Source organism: Zingiber officinale, chromosome 7A (genome assembly GCF_018446385.1).
Source record: "Zingiber officinale cultivar Zhangliang chromosome 7A, Zo_v1.1, whole genome shotgun sequence".
Classification (NCBI taxonomy): Eukaryota; Viridiplantae; Streptophyta; class Magnoliopsida; order Zingiberales; family Zingiberaceae; genus Zingiber; species Zingiber officinale.
Genome location: NC_055998.1, coordinates 86,118,602 through 86,136,515, shown reverse-complemented (window position 1 = coordinate 86,136,515; position 17,914 = coordinate 86,118,602). Strand labels below are relative to the sequence as shown.

The 17,914-nt window shown below is 40.0% G+C and overlaps 1 protein-coding gene across 1 annotated transcript; it reads left to right on the top strand.

Moving 5' to 3' along the window:
* Window positions 1-12,932: 12,932 nt before the first annotated feature.
* Window positions 12,933-15,989, top strand: LOC122001694 (potassium channel KAT4-like). The gene is made up of 11 exons (XM_042556586.1): window positions 12,933-13,252; window positions 13,338-13,715; window positions 13,864-13,921; window positions 14,036-14,353; window positions 14,419-14,658; window positions 14,744-14,842; window positions 14,909-14,941; window positions 15,018-15,203; window positions 15,287-15,407; window positions 15,550-15,708; window positions 15,790-15,989. The coding sequence occupies exons 1-11, from the start codon at window positions 13,017-13,019 to the stop codon at window positions 15,891-15,893; spliced, it is 1,932 nt and encodes a 643-aa protein (XP_042412520.1). The 5' UTR covers window positions 12,933-13,016; the 3' UTR covers window positions 15,894-15,989.
* Window positions 15,990-17,914: the final 1,925 nt, after the last annotated feature.

Sequence of the window (17,914 nt, the reverse complement as noted above, 5' to 3'; positions counted from 1 at the left end):
GTTCAGGGCTTGTATAAAATTTTTGTACAGGGGAACCAGTACGATATTCCGAGTAACAACCAACAATGGCCATGCGGATCTCGCACGGCCGTGCCACTCTACCCGAAGAAGGAGAGGAGTTGGTCGTGCGGATCTCACACGGCCATGGCACGGGCCGTGCGGCGCCCGCACCCTAGCCTATAAAAGGGATGTTAACCCTTCCCCTTAGGGGGAGAGCCGAAAAAAGGGAGATACACCTTGGTGTCGTTCCACGCCGTCCCGGACCTCTGTTCAATGATCCGAGATCACCTCCATCACTGCATCAGCTCTAAAAGCAAAGGATTGGATCCGAAGATCACTTGACATTATTGAATAAGCATCTCTATTCCCTCTTTCTTCTTGTCTGGGGATTGAATGTTTAATTATACTATGTCTTTGGGTTTTTCTCCTGCGTTTATGGAGTAGATTCTTTGTTCTAGGATCAAGGAGTAGTTGTGGATAGGTTATAATGTAAGATTCATGCTTATGCTTTCACTCTTTGAATGATTTCGCTTGTCTTGTTTCAATTTGATACATGAGATTTGTTTGCCATGTCGTATTAATTGATTGTGTTGGGATTACTAATTTCGTATAAAGAGGATCTCAGATCGTATACCCGAGGGGCCCTAGTGATATGGGTAACCCGTTCATGAACATCTAGGATACTTCCTCAAAAGGAGAGGTAATTCCTCCACAAGGAAGTAAGAAACCAAACCAAACCCCTATCTCTATCCTTAATGATATCGACCAAGTTTGCATTCTTGTGATCTACCGAGGCGCCCTAGTGACAGGGGTTAACCGTAACAGGATTTCACAGGGATCTTCTCTGTTTAGTACTTAGGGGTAGTGGCTATAACTTTCGATAAGTACATGTTGATTGACAATGAGGAAAGGATAGAACATGGTACATTAGTTACCACCACAATGAAACCGAACTTCTAGAGCTCTTCCCAAACCAAGTAAAACTCTCTTTCTCTTGCTAGTTCTCACATCTACTTCCCAAGTTCTTTTCTTCTCAAGAAACAGTTTACTTACAACCATCGGTAGTTTAGCTAATTCTATGTGAACAATCACTAGTGCTTACAACTAGTCCTTGTGGGATCGATAATCTTTTATTACTGACGACGTATTCGTGCACTTGCTTGTTTGCCATGTCGTATTAATTGATTGTGTTGGGATTGCTAATTTCGTATAGAGAGGATCTCAGATCGTATACCCGAGGTGCCCTAGTGATATGGGTAACCCGTTCACGGACATCTAGGATACTTCCTCGAAAGGAGAGGTAATTCCTCCACAAGGAAGTAAGAAACCAAACTAAACCCCTATCTCTATCCTTAATGATACCGACCAGGTTTGCATTCTTGTGATCTACCGAGACGCCCTAGTGACAGGGGTTAACCGTAACAGGATTTCACAGGGATCTTCTCTGTTTAGTACTTAGGGGTAGTGGCTATAACTTTCGATAAGTACATGTTGATTGACAATGAGGAAAGGATAGAACATGATACATTAGTTACCACCACAATGAAATCGAACTTCTAGAGCTCTTCCCAAACCAAGTAAAACTCTCTTTCTCTTGCCAGTTCTCACATCTACTTCCCAAGTTCTTTTCTTCTCAAGAAACAGTTTACTTACAACCATCGGTAGTTTAGCTAATTCTACGTGAACAATCACTAATGCTTATAACCAGTCCTCGTGGGATCGATAATATTTTATTACTGACGACGTATCCGTGCACTTGCGAAAGCGTAACAAAACTTCTAAAAAGTATTTTTATGAACTGGAATAATTTTTGGAAGGTGAGGAACATAACTCACCGTATTGTTCTCATAGGCTGGCACTTTCCCTTCATCGTTGCTTTCTTCTGATATTTCTCCTCCTTCATTGATGCTCATGTCGGGCGAACTTTCGATGTCTTCTTGGTGATCCGCCATCAATGCTAACCCGACATATTCTTTTAGCTTGGATTTGGATGAGGACTCATCCCACATTACTTTTAGGTTCTTATGCTTGTATCTGCTTGGCCCTTTGTCCTTTCCTTTGCTTCTTAGCTTCAGGCAAATTATCTTTGATATGACCTTCTTCTTAGTAGTTGTAACACCGAACCTTCCTTTTACTCCAAGAAGGCCTTGTTGCCTATCCCTTGTCAGAATTATTAGATTTTAAAAATTTTGAAAACTTTCTTACCAGAAAAGTTTCTTCGCCTTCGTCGAGCGATGATTCTGACTCCATCTCGATCTTCTTGGCTTTGAGTGCCAAGTTATGGGTTAACCTTTATTCTTTGTGTCTTAAACATACACATCTAGATTTATGAAGTTCTAAAGTAGAAAATAAGCTTTCTAATGAACTTACCTCTAGATCCTTAGAGATGTAGTAGGAGTTAATTATCGATGTCTAATCCGAGGTCCTCGAGAAAACATTAAGAGCATACTTTAGGGAGTCTCTGTTCGTTACCATGTCTCCGAGATTTGTGAGTTCGGTGATCAACTCCTTCAATTTGGCATGTAGTTGAGTGACTGCCTCTCCTTCTTTTAGCCTAAGGTTCGTCAATTGATTCCAGAGTAGGTCCCGTCTTGCAAGCTTAGCTTCAGAGGTACCTTTGTGCAACTTTAGGAACTTCTCCCAATGTTCTTTCATCAAGTCGTAGCTACCGATCTGATAGACTTTTTAAGGTGGAAGAATGCTCAGTGGGTGGAATTCAGTTCTCCCATTTACCATGAAATCATTCTACTCCTTGTTCCATAAATACTCTTCCTTTCCTTCTCCATGTTGGTCTTTGGATAATACAAACTCATATTTGATTATTAAAAGAATGTCGAAGTCGGTTTTGAAAAATACCTTCATTAGTCATTTCCAGAGTGTGAACTCCCCCTCGAACTTTTGTGGGTATATGCTTAGACTGGCCATCATCTCCTTTCTTTTACAGGCAATTAGTCCTTCTAGAGAGGTCGAGATCTGATACCAATTGTTGGTCCCATGTAGGCCGGCAAGAACGGGGTGAATTACCCTGAAAATAATCTTTCTCGATCTTTGGACTTTAATTAATAGACACTTGTAAATTAAGATAAAATAAATACATAAAAAAGAAATATGAGACTACCGATTTACTTAGTTTACAACAAGGGAGGCTGCTAATCCAAGACAGAAGTAAGCACTTGTAAGAATCTTCATCTTTGACAAGGTCGGAGGAGGAGAAGCCTCGTACAGCGGTTTACATCTCAGAAACTAGAAAAATAGATTTGGAGATCGAATATAAGTGTCGTGATAAACTCCTAGTACTAGGCTTTATTCATAGCCTACTGGTTGAATTTGTCCGCTGGCTAACGTGGCAGCTCCGAATGCCTAGAGCAGGTCTAGACATGCCCAGCGGTGCACCTTATCTACTTCACAATGGATCGCAACGACTTCGTGATAGGATTTTCTCGATACTCGAGCACCTAGATGTGGTCTAGGCGCTTGGAATTTTGCTAACATGGACTCTAAACGTCATCCTCCCAGCAAAGTCTCGACAAGACGGGGAGCCTGTGCTGGCCTAAGGTGGTTAGAGCACCTAGAGTCTAAGCACCTGGAATCTAGGAGCTCGGACCTGGTTCGAGGTCCTAGAGTTCAAGCGCCTGGACAAGGTCCAAGTGCTTAGACAAGTCAACTTCATGTCGACTTGTCCGGCTGTTCTGATCATTTGGGTGATTCACCGACCATCCAAAGTTGAGCTCACCCAAACCTAACTCTAGCCTTCTTCTCGAGCAGACTTCCTCCCCAGCTTCTCGTCTCCTGGAAGCACCACGTGCATCCTTCTCATCTGCCGGTGTACTCTTTCGCAGCTTCTGATCTCTCAGATGCACCGAGCCCATCGACTCGCTCCTGTGTCATCCTTCTCCTCTGCTGCAATTTTTGATCGACTTCTTGTATTCTTAAGTTCTTGCACATTTAGACACAAGACATCAAATAATGCAGAGCCTACCTTGACTTGGTTGATCACATCAAAACTATCCCGAGGTACTTACAGGCAATCTTTGTCCTTGTGATTTGTTTGTCATAGTTGTGACATGTTCATTAGAACTTCTTGGTCTTCCCTTGGTTCTACCCTTTGTTAGAATAGTTTCTCTTTTTGTTAGTGTTTGGTTCCATCAGATTTACCTTTAAAATACAGGCATTTTTCTTGATTTTGATTATTTATTATTATCTACTTTAATTCACAGTCTTACAATCAGATCTCAAGTCTCATCTTGTAACACCCGAAAATTCTCAAAACTATTTTAGGAATATCCTATGATTTTTCTGGAATTATTAGATATTTTTCTGGAATTTTTGGAGTATTGGAAGTAGCAAAAAAATAAATAGAAAAGTAAAATGGTTTAAGCGAGAATCGAACCCGGGACCTCTCGGGTCCGCTAAACCTTTAGTTAGCCTTAGTAACCAGTGAACCCAGCAGGGTCGTGCTGAAAGAGAAGGGAAACATTTATATTTATATTTGAGTTGGGCCTAGTTACCCACTTAATATAAATTAAGAACTTAAGTTGGTTCGGGTTATTTTTAGTTTGGTTCGGAAACTTCTCCCTCTCCAAACCCTCACCGACGCCAACTCCTTCTTCCTCTCTTTCTCTCGGCGCCAACACCCAAGCAAGCCTAGGGTTTCATCCCTAGGGCCATAGGAGCACTTTCCGGCGACGATTTCAGCACCAGGACGTTCCCCTCTGCGAGTAGAACACGTGGACGCGAGCGAATCGTCGAGAGGTCGTCTCCACCGAAATTTCTAGCGATTAGATTTGTAAGAAATCTAGCACACAAAGTAAGAAACCCCTCACCTGCAGTATAAATAGCTTCCGTTTGGTTTTCTATGCATTAGTTTAGTTATATGCAGATTTTTCGACATATAGGGCGTATTTAACCCTCCTCGCGGGTTTAGGGATTTAGTGAGTACCTTTAGATGGGCCGGACACGTCTTTCCCCCTTCAGTTGGAGGTTTAGATGCTGTTGGGTGCCTAAAGGTAGTCTCCCTAATAGAGAGGGGAGTTAAAGCACACTAGGTGTTTGATAAAATAGCTAGTTAAGTAAAAATGTAAATTAGGTATTTTAACAGCTCAGTTGAATGCATTAGAAGCATCTAAATCAGTAAATCAGTTATTCTAGCTTATATGGGACTACGGTCCAATGGGTGGGCTCCCACAGTCGCCTCTGGGTTCAGACAACCTAGCTCTAGGTTCAGATAACCTAGAAACAGCAATTTAGAACAGTTTAGTTATACTCAGTATTTTACTTTTCAGGTGGCACTGTACCGGATTAGATATCCATTGGGTTGGACTCCCACAGTCGTCCCTAGGTTCAGATAACCTAGTAAACCCTATTAAATTCGGGACTTGCAAACCCGGGTTTAGTTAGGAATGCGCGCACAGTAAGTACAGCATGATTATGTATTTTCACATATTATGTATATAGTTTTCAAAAGTTCATAAAATAGTCATATGAATTCAGTACAGTTTTAGTATCAGATCAGTAATAGCTTAGCTCAGTATCATGCTCCAGCTTAGTTTCCCTGTGAATATGCATGATGACTCTATGTTTAGTTCGATATACATGTTTGGATGATTGTATGCCATGCCATCTTTTACATGTTCAGCATATGCTTTAAATAGCATGTTTTAAAAGCATGAATGCATCGTATGCATGTTTTTGTGAGGTAGATGGTTTCTTACTAAGCTTTAAGCTTACAGATTCTATTTTCCTTATACTGCAGATAAAGGTAAAGGAAAGATGGACTAGCGGAGGCTGGAGGTCAATGCACTGATGAGGATGTGTGTGGATGGAACATGGAATAAAGATCCTAGGGATCCAGCAATTTCAATTAAGCATATGAACTTTAGTATTTCTATTATTCTTTGTTTTAGTATGTTAAACGCCATGAGCTAACGAACCATGCTTTAGATTGTGCTTAGAATGTTAAATACATGATGTTAGAATGTTAATTGGCATCGTTAGAGTGTTTCCTAGCCATCTTAGAACTGGAAATGTGGTTGAGGCACGAAACAGTGCTGAAATCAGACATTTGGCACGAAATCAGTAACTCGAATCGATCAGCTGATCGATTCGATGGTTCCCAATCGATCAGCTGATCGATTGGGCAATCTGTTCCGCGAACAGTAGGCCTCTGGATCGATCAGCCGATCGATCCAGCCATTTCCGTCGCGAACAGAGAGCTCTGGGATTGATCACTGGATCGATTGACCAGCCTGGATCGATCAGCCGATCGATCCAAATTATTGCCCCGAGCACAGTAGCGTGCTGGATTGATCACTGGATCGATTCAACTTATGTCCCGCATACAGTAGCCGTCTGGATCGATCCCTGGATCGATCCGACTATTCCAATCGATCCGTGGATCGATTGGGAGGTTTGATAACAGCTGGGAAATATATATTTCAGTTCCTTGACCATAGGGGATGTAGTATATGTTAGGTATACTTAGATTACACTCCTTAGTACATGTAGCACCAAGAAATGTTAACAGCTTAGCAAAATTTTAATTAGTACAGCTTCCGCGTCTAGTTTTAGCGATGGTCAGGGAATAGTTTAGCACGGCATAATGTGACGATAAGCCTTACAGCTTAGTTAGTAGAAGGCGGGTCGTTACACATCTCCTTTTGCTTATACTTTAGATAATTTTTAAATTCTCTTCACGAAGGTGGGAGTTTCTTGATTATCGTGGTAACCTAAAAAGATTCATTTATTATCATGCGGCATGCAAAATATGTAGGATCAACTGCAACCCTTGAACTTGAGTCGTCATGATTTTGGAATCAATCATTTTGAAGTTTAAGAATTTGTTGATAATAAATTTTTTTTCAGTTTGACATTTTCTATTGTTATTGGAATATACACATTATATACGTGTTGTCCAAAAAATTAAGATTATAGTTTCAACTTAAGAAGTCACTATATCACAAACATCATGTGTCACCCTCATTTCTTTATCAGTCTCGTCTTGAGATATGGAAGGGGCATCTTCATGTAAAAACCTCGCAAAGTTCAATGTGGTTAGCTAAACACTTTTCTTGCCACATCTTGAAATCAGTATCTATAAATTTCTCCGATTTCTCACCATGTGTCGGTGGAACAGGAGCTATCGGTGATGAATATATCAAGATTGCACGAAATAGTCATTTTAAAACTGTTAGATCTGGTGGTGGTGCAATCTGAGTATTGGGAAAATGACAGGATAACACTGCTTTGACAAAGTCGAGGCTAGAATTAGACTTTATCTCTTTAAGATAAATTTATTCCGCATACGGTGCTCACAAAACACGACAATCATCTCCCAAGATATAATAACATTATCTTATAATAGTAGCACTACAAATTACAAGACCTCTAAACCGAAGAAGTTACTCGAACTCTCCAAATGTAAGCATGGAATACACTTCTTGCTTTGCTTTGAATTGGAATAAATGAAATAAGAATGTGAGGGATCTTATTTATACCAAATAAAGCGATAGAAGAACCTCTTGGTTCAATTATATCTCATCCATCTAATTTGAATTAGATGAATTAGATCACATCTCTTCCTAAGAAGCACAATGTCCCTTCCCAAAGAATACAATCATCTTCGTTTGTATGACTTCTATTTTAAAATCAATGGTTGAGATTGAGTCATCTAAAAGGGCACTTATCCCCTTTCAAGTTGGATGAATCATATTTGTTCATCTTAATCCAACAATCTAAATTTAATTGCTCATTCATACAAATTTTTCAACAAGTCCAACTTGTTGGTTAGTCCTAGGAAGATCGTACCGGTTCCATTGTACAAAAATTTTGTATAAGTGTCGAATCTTTTCCTAAACAACCTATTGTGTTCTTTAGAAGTTAAATTAGGAATCGTAAACGGAACTTAACATTATTGATTCCAAATTTAACTTATTTGTTCTTAATGGTTTAGACTTGGATCGCAAGCGGAACTTTAACACTATTGATCCAAATCAACCTATGTTCTAAATTCAATTAAATATTAATTTCTAAAATTGGCTTCCAGGACTACATGGCGAGACACATGGCCTTCTTGGGTATGGGAGCATCCACCACCGCCTAGACAAAACCTTTTAAGGAAAGCTAATATTTAATTTCCTTATATAACTCTAGGTTTAACCAAAAAGAACAATCGAATCACAAATTTGAAAAAATAAAACAAAAGAAATACAAATTCGAAACAAATCTGAAAACTCTAGAATCATGTACCTCTTGTGTTTGGTATTTCCAAAAATAACTATACAAAGAAAACTAGTATGATGCGGAAAATAATTACTAGTTATACCTTTTTTTGTAAGCAAATAACCTCTTGATTTTCTACCGTATTCCTCTTCTAATCTCGGACGTTGTGTGGGCAACGATCTTCCGAGACGAGAACCACCAAGCTCCTTCTTCTCCAAGCTAGATTCGGCCACCATCAATTCTCCAAGAGAAGTAGAGGTTCGACCACCACCACCAAGCTCCAAGGGATGCTAGAAACAAAGCCTCCTTTCTCTTCTTCTTCTGCTAGCTAGAACCGGCCACCATCACCAACTCCAAAAGAAAGATGAAACCGACCACTAAAGAAGAAGAGAAGAGGAGAGGGAGAACCTTTAGGGCTGGCCACACCAAGGAGGAAAAGAGAGGAAGAAAAAGAATAGAGTTCTCTAGCCATGAAGGCACCTCTACCCCTCTTTTATAATCCTTGGTCTTGGCAAATAAGGAAATTTAAATAAAAACTTCCTTAATTTTTCTACCATGAAAAGGAAAATTTATTTAAAAAAAAACAATTTTCTTCTCATTATAAACATGGCCGGCCACCTTCTAATCCCAAACAAGGAGAGTTTTAATCAACACAAGAATTAAAACTTCCTAATTTGTTTTCGAAAATTTATAAAAATTTCTCCAATAATTTTTCCCTTCGTGGTGGTTTGTAAAAAGGAAATTTTATAAATTAAAATCTTTCTTTAAACATGTGGATGATTTTCAAAAAGGAAAGTTATCTCTAAAAAAATTAAAATCTCCTTTCAATCTACAAATAAGGAAAGATATCAAATCTTTTCTTAATCTTTTGTAGAAACTTATAAAAGAAATATTTAATTTTTAAACTCTCTTTTAAATCATGAAAATGGTTAAAAAAAAAGGAAAATTTTCTCAAAATTAAAATCTACCTTTCATCTACAAATAAGGAAAGATTTTAAATCTTTTCTTAATCTTTTGTAGAAAGCTATAAAAGGAAAGATTTAAATTTTAAACTCTCTTTTAAAACTATGGAATCCACATAAGAAAAATTTATAAATAAAATCTCTTTTAATGTGATGTGGCCGACCACATCATGCTTGGATTCCAAGCATTGGCCGACCACCAACTTGGCTCAACCACTTGGTCTTGGCCGGGCCTAGCTTGGGTTCCAAGCTAGCTTGGCCGACCCCCTTGGGTTGGGTAAGAAGTGGGCATGTGGTGGGTATAAATCTCTATATACAAGAGCTACGATAGGGACCGAGAGGAGGAATTGGTTTTGGTCTCCCGATGAAAATAAGTTTCCCGTGTTCGCCCCAAACACACAACTTAATTTCATCAATAATAATTCATATCACTAAAGAATTATTATTGAACTACCGCACCAATCCCAAATTACATTTTGGGCTCCTTCTTATTATGAGTGTGATAGTCTCCCTGTGTTTAAGATGTTGAATGTCCACTAATTAAATGAGTTACTGACAACTCACTTAAGTAATATCTTAGTCCAAGAGTAGTGTCACTCAACCTTATCGTCATGTTGGACTAAGTCCACCTGCAGGGTTTAACATGACAATCCTTATGAGCTCCTCTTAGAGACATTCTCAACCTAGATTACTAGGACACAATTTCCTTCTCTAATCAACAATACACACTATAAGTAATATCATTTCCTAACTTATCGGGCTTATTGATTTATCGAGCTAAATCTCACCCATTGATAAGTCAAAGAAATAAATACTAAATATATGTGCTTGTTATTATATTAGAATTAAGAGCACACACTTCCATAATAACTAAGGTCTTGTTCTTTTATTAAATCAGTATAAAAAGAACTTACCTTAAATGGTCCTGCTCAGTACACTCAAAGTGTGCTAGTGTAATTTATCAGTCAAGATAAACTAACACCTTATTACACTACGACTATTTCAATCGTTTGTTCCTTTCCATCTTAGTCTCGAGCTACTATTTATAATTTATAAAGAACCGATAACATGATCTTCTGTGTGTGACACCACATACCATGTTATCTACAATATAAATTAATTGAACAACTATACTTAACAAATAAATGTAGATATTTTTTACCAATGTGATTTCTTTATTTTAAAATAAATGTTTACAAAAACTAGATTTTTAGTATACATTCCAACACAACTAAGAAGATATTGTCTCTACAAGGGGAAAACTAGAATATGAACAACTTATGAACATAAAAATATACTAAGACAAAAAGAACGATTGTATTAGTTTCACCTACTTAAGAAATAGATTAATTTCTACATGTATTTGATGTCGGGAAACCTTTGAAAACGCAAGGAACTCATAAGCCCACTAGAAAACCCGTAACGACGAGAACAATCGACTTGACATAGAAGATGTATTAAAGAAACAAAATCTCTGGTGCTTGAGAAGATGAAGCGTGTTTAATATACATTAATTGAAGTGGGTTCGTAGAAAGGTTGTTTGATGTTGAATAAAGTCAACTTCAAACTAGAAGTGAATAATTTTGCTTTTTAAAACATTAAAATTGGGCATGCATGCTTAGATGTATTAGTTGTCATTGAAAAAATTATATTGTTTTTGATAAAATTTTCTTAACCACATCATTATAAAAGAACATTTGCTAACTCATCAAAGATTATTTAATTTAAAAGACATATAAATATGATATTTGTTTAGATAATTGTGATGGATCAGATTTAGACATTGGTAAGTAGTACAAACATCAACTTTGATGATAATAATAACAATAAATTTTGCTTAAAGTTAATTACTTTATATTAAATCAATAGAATGTGACATTGACACATACTTTTCTTAACAAAACAAAAAAAATATCTAATTGAATACTTAAATTTTTTTATGGAAATTAATTTACTCTAAACATTTTGCAACTAATCAATCTCTTCTTATCTGATCGGAAAGTTGGAGAGATAGTGTGTTGGATAGGTGACTCAGATGGTAACCGGAAGAAGACTTTTAATCAGAAGGAAGGTTGTCGTCTAGAGTAAAGAATCTCTCTGCACACACATTAAACGAGCAAATAGAATATCAGTGTCCAAAAATCAAGTAAGGGGTCTCTGACGAAGACCCTCTGATGCTCAAGTCAGTACGATGTCTGAGCGAGCAAAACGAAGAGAAGAACAATAGAATGCGCGTGTGTAAATGATCTAAAAGGCGTACCTTGCCAACGGAGATGACCCCTTTTATATATCACCTCTAATAACTTCTGCAATCATGATGTGGCAAAGAATATCGATTTTAGAAGCTATCGAGTAAGGGAATATATGCAGCATGAGAGATGTATAGTCACCGTCCGATAAATCTTCCGTTACTCATGTACACTCTTTTTGTAACTTACGTCATTAATGTGGGGGTTGAAAGAATATGTTATCACAATGTATCGGTTGATAGAAAATGTAGAATTGCCTTCAAGGAAGGTTCTATTGAATGCTCATGTAACAACAAAAATATATTTTCTGGCAAACAGTTGTTATTCTCTGATATGCTGTTACGATTCTCTGACAATGTGATCTCCGAAGATATCCCAACTAGATATTCAATCGACCGGGTGTATATATAAAAGTAGAGTACTAAGTATGGTAGGACGTTCGACCCTTAAGGCTGCTTGAATATATATCGTGTAATGTTGGAAATCTGATTATAGTAGGGTGTTTGGCTCTTAAGGCTGCTCGAATATATGTCGTGTAATGCTGGAGATCTGATTATGGTAGGGCGTTCGACCCTTAAGGCTGCTCGGATATATGTCGTGTAATGCTGGAGATCTAATTATGAAGTAATAGAGAACCAAGTATCTTTGTTTTGAACGGCTTTATGACCGACCGCCCATAAGCAGGGATACTTCTAAAGAATGGGAAATTGAGCCCAAGAGGCCCAATTCGTGCTTTTAGCTTATCATCTTTCTGCTAGAAGGCTTGTCCCTGAAGTGTCTGAAGTGTTATCCTGAGTTCCAGAGATCCGATTAGGGTTCTTTGAGATTTGTATTATATATTTATTGGGTCCTGTAATTCTGGTCAACTTTATACCCAACCGCCCATATACAAGTGGATGGAGGAATGAATAGTAACGATCCATATGTTTATCCGACTACATATTAAGTCTCACTTAGAGCAAAAGGCTGAATTTTCAGGACCTGACTGAATATTATTCTCGATCGACCTTGTGATAGGCTAGTCCTTTCTTGAACCCAAACGGATGATAGTTGGTTGAATAGATATTAAGTGTTTTAGTACAAGCGAGGTGCACTAGGTTTTTTGGATCCGATCGACCGTTGGGTTGACCGTCCTTGTATTGAAGACCTTAGCATTATGCGAGGGGTCAAGTCCTATTGAGAATGACTCTCTAACTATCACCTTCCCTTAATTTAAACCGTCACTCCATCTTAATTTTAACTGTCATATATCTGGGATCGTTCCTAACCGTCCGTATCATCTTCAATTCGTATAATTGTATAATCTTTTCTTTTATATATTTCTTAAATTTATTCAAATTAATCGATCCTGAAAAGGTTTAGATTCAATTTTCTATTCAACTAAAGAACCCTAAAGTCAACTAAACAACAAATATATTTTCTAAGCTCGTGCTTGGCACCTCATCAGCAGTTGACATTTTTTTCCTGCAATAATTCACAACAAAAAACAACAACTTGATCAGAATTCTTGCATTTATAAAGACCTTTAGGGATCGGAGCTCTTGCTCCGACCGGAAAGATCGCCGGCCGTCGACGCAATTTAATCACGATGAACAGCAGAGTCGGAGTCGCGCCGGAGGGTTCGGACCAGCAGCTGACCGCCGCAGAGGGCGAGGCGAAGCAGACGGCGGCGCCACGGCTGATCGCGAGACGGCACACGAGCGGGCAGCTGAAGAGCTTCGCCGCCCTCTCCAGCAGCCTCCTCCCCGCCTTCGGAGCTGGCCTCGACGGCAGCCACCCGGAGCTCAAGAGATTCGTCATCGCCCCCTTTGATCCTCGATACAGGTTCGCCTCGCCGCCGGAGCTACGGCGATTCACGATCATTGATTTGTAGACAATTGATCGGATTGTGGATTGGATTTGGGTGCAGGCTGTGGCAGATGTTCCTGATGGTGCTGGTGTTCTACTCTGCGTGGGCGTCCCCGTTCGAGCTGGCGTTCCAGCAGGTGGGCTCGGGGTCGCTGCTGGTGTTCGACCTCGTCGTCGACGTCTTCTTCGGGATCGACATCGTGGTCTCCTTCTTCGTCGCTTACTTCAACCGCTCCACGTTCCTGCTGGTGGACGACCGGAGGAAGATCGCGAAGAGGTACCTGAGGTCGCCGGGGCTGGTGATGGACGTGGCGTCGACGGTGCCGTTCCAGATCATATACCGGATTCTCACCGGGAAGAGGAACGGCGGGTCGGTGTTCGGGGTGGTCAGCCTGCTGCGCCTGTGGCGGCTCCGGCGAGCCAGCAAGCTCTTTGCAAGGTCATGGTTCGGTCAACTTTTTACTAAAATTTGAATTTATATAATGCTATATTTTATTTAAAATTATTTAATATTATTATTTGGGTTAAAAAAAACAAAATGGCGTTATTCTTTTAATTCACCGAGCAAATTCATTGATATGCTGCAGGCTGGAGAAGGACATCAGGTTCAGCTACTTCTGGACAAGATGTGCCAAGCTCATTTGTGTAAGTCCACACAAAATTACCTGCCTCTTCTCCTCGAATATCAAGATCGATCGAGTTAGGATTGCTTTAATTTATCCTAGTCTTGCTCGAACCCAATCACTTGGCTCCTTGTAGGTAACACTATTTGCGGTGCACTCAGCGGGTTGTGTCTACTATTGGATGGCAATTCACTACCACGACAAGGAACGCACATGGATCGGAAGCACAGTCCCGAACTTCGAAGATCGGAGCATTTGGTTGGGCTACACTTACTCCATGTATTGGTCCATCACCACCCTCTCCACCGTCGGCTACGGCGACCTCCACGCGTGGAACACCGGCGAGAAGATATTCACCATCTTTCTCATGCTCTTCAACATCGGCCTCACCGCCTACCTCATCGGAAACATGACCAATCTCATCGTCCACGCCGCGACCCGTACTTTCCTCATGGTACTCACATACATACATACTTATACTTGTATGAAATAAGAGAATTGACCTGTTAACTTATTTAGCGAGACACCATACACAACATTTCGCGATTCGCGAGCAAGCACCGGCTGCCGGAGGGCATGAGGGAGCAGATGATGGCGCACCTCCAGCTCAAGTTCAAAACCATGGAGCTGCAACAGGAAGAAGTGATCGCCGACCTGCCCAAGGCCATCCGATCGACAATCGCACAGTACCTCTTCCAACGCACAGTGGAAGGCACATACCTCTTCAAGGGAGTCTCCAAAGACTTCACAATTCAGCTGGTGACCATTTTGGTCTCTCTGTTTCGGTATCGTGACGATGTTAGTTATCGAGCTAGCTCAACGCGATGTCATAAACTTCTCTCAGGTTTCGGAGATGCAAGCGGAGTACTTCCCCCCCAAATTGGACATCATCATAGAGAATGAGATCCCAACAGACTTCTACATCATTGTCTCTGGTGCAGTGGTATGTCCCCCCAATTAATGTTTCAAACTCCTACTCCCTCTAACTTTCCGGTCGGCGATCTTGTAGGTTGTCTTGACATCAAAGAACGGCACAGAAAAGGTAAGTTCCTCACTTACTCAGTGGAATAAGACTTGATTGTTGTTGTTATTGTTGATTGACATGAGGTAATTCTCAGTTTCTGACGACACTAGGCGCTGGCGATGTGCTGGGAGAGATCGGGGTCATCTTCAACATTCCGCAGCCGTTCACGGTTCGCAGCAAGAGGCTCTGCCAAGTCGTTCGGATAAGCCATCGGCACTTCATGCAGATTGCGCAGCCTTATAGTGCCGACGGGAAGATGGTCTTTTCCAACTTTGTTCAGGTTCAGCAGCTGCAAAGGGCTTGTTGTGCTCCACATTGTATTGCCATCTGACTGACTTTGGTTGGTTTTTTGAACTGCCTCAGTTCCTCAAGGAACTCAGCAAGGACTTAGTCGAAGAGGTCCCATTCGTGCCGGAAGTGCTGAGCCAGGTGACCGAAGAAGAACCCTCGGACGAACAAGAATACATTGATGCTGGCTTGGAAGGTATTTTTGAAGGAATTTTTCTAAGCATTAATTTGTCGGTAATATGTTACAAAATAATGGAGAAATAAAATCCAACAATTTTCCCTTCAAGTGCTCAAGTTATCCATGAATAAGGTCTCAAAAACTTGGTTGGATCATGCAGGAGAACAGCCTGAAGCTTACACTCCAACCTCAAGTGAGTTAGCCAAGAGAGTGACAATCCATGGATATCGCCCCGGATCGACTGAGAAGGAAGACACAATCATCGCAGGGAAGCTCATTTTTCTCCCTGATTCAATGGAGGAGCTACTGAGGCTCGCAGGTATATACGATAAGTTGAGAGCATTCTCGATCGACATGAGATGAATTCACAAGTTAACAACTGCTGAATTTTTGTGTGCAGAGAGTTCATTTGGGATGCAAAGGAGCAAAGTTCTTTCAGCTGATGGTGCTGAAATTGATGAGATATGCACCATTAGGGATGATGATCACTTGTTCATATGCTAGGAGAGGAGCATCAAACTGCAATGTGGCTGTGTATATAAGTTTCATGTGGTGTGTGGGCTTGAGTGAATTTGGAATAAATTTTGACTATTTGGTTTAGTGATACGCGAGTTAGATTAATTTGAATTTCGATTCATATATTAAATGGGTCGGATATTTGGATTGTGTTATAGGTCAATGAATCGCGGCTTGTATATGATCCGTCTATCTAAATTGTCGTACCATCTCGATCCGTATATAGTTGAGAGGAGGTTTTATTGGGGCAAACTTAGGAATTTGAGGTTTGTTTAGGTTGAAAAGATGGACAACTTGAAGGATGGGTAAATGAACAAATGGATTAAGAATTATTTTAGCTTTCCACTTAATTATTTGTTATTTTACCTGTGTATTTGAATCAAACATTTTGATTCAAGTGTTGTTAAAGCTCATTTATCATTTTATCCAACGAGGAATGATTCTCGAAGCGAACTCGGTCAGCGAAAACTCATCGCGACCGAGTTGGCTGCTTGCGTGGCGGTGCCCACCTCAGCGCGAAGCCCGTGCCCTAACTTTTTCTCCTCCCCCTTTCTCTTGCGCGAAAAGCCCGTCGCATCCTCTCCTGCCCTAACTCAGCTCCTCCTCCTTCCTCTTTCGCGATTCTCCTTCGCGAAGCTCCCGAGCCGCTTCTGAGTTCCCTTTCGAGAAGAGAGAAGCGAAGCCCGTCGCTTCCTCCCCTGCCCTAACTCAGTTCCTCCTCCTCCTCCCTCTTTCGCGAGCGTTTCTGAGTTCCCCTTCGAGAAGAGAGAAGCGAAGCCCGTCCCCTTCGCGCCCTAACTTCTTCGGTTCTCCTTCCTCTTACTCCCAGTGAGTTTTCTTTCTTTTTTTTCACAGTTCATGTTTTTGCTCCATTTGCATGCCCTAACTCCTCCTTCTTCTTCCCTCTTCCTTAGCACCAGCAGACAAGGAGCAATTTGAGTTTGAGCACCAACCAGCATATAGCACATCAAGTTTTGTGTGAAATCAGGCTTCGCTCTACTTTGTCGGTCGCAACTTCGGTAACCCACTTTTTTCTTTTCATCTCTGCTGCACCTCTCCGATTCGATTTCAACATTCAATTTCGTGCTTGATTAAAAATTGACTGAGTTAAAGGGTATTTTGTCTACTGTTTGCTTGAATTTTGTTCATGCTCATAGTTGTATGCCTGCAAATTAGTCTACTGTTTACAAATTATATGAACCGGGTGAAGAATTGAAGGTCTATATTCTTTTTTTTAGCTTTGTTTTGTTTTTCTCCACTTTGTTTCATGTTTTTTGATCCTGTCTATGTTTTCTATTTATTTTTGGCCCTGTATTTTTTAAATCAATGTAGGTGAAGAAAGTATCATGGAAGAAGGAAAAATTAATTCAAATGAGATAACGGATAACAATGACCATATGGATCAAGACCCATCTCCATCTAGTGTAAATGAAGTCAAGCTCCCTGAGATTGGAATGACTTTTTTATCTGAAGAAGAAGTTCGTATTTTTTATAATTCCTATGCTCAGAATGTTGGTTTCGGTATTTGCAAATTAGGTGGTAGAAATGGAGATGATGGAAAGCAAAAATATTTCTCTATTGGATGTGCCAAAAATGATAGAAAAGTATCTCAAGCAAAAAATGTTTTATACCCTCAACCTTCTACTAAGACGAATTGCAAAGCTAAGATTAATGTTGTTATTCGCAATGATGGAAGCTTTGTGATAACTAGTGTATGCCTTGATCATAATCATATTTTGAGCCTTGGAAAGTCACGACATTTTAGATGTAATAAAGTATTGGATTCAGCTACAAAGAGAAAATTAGAGTTAAATGATCAAGCTGGAATAACTTTATGTAAAAGTTTTCAATCATTTGTAGTTGAGGCTGGAGGCTATGAGAATTTAGCATTTGATGAGAGAAAGTGTAGAAATTATATTTCAGAAGTTAGAAGGTTGAGGTTAGGGGATGGAGATGCTGAAGCTTTGAGTAATTATTTTTGTCGCATGCAAAGTAGGAACTCTAACTTT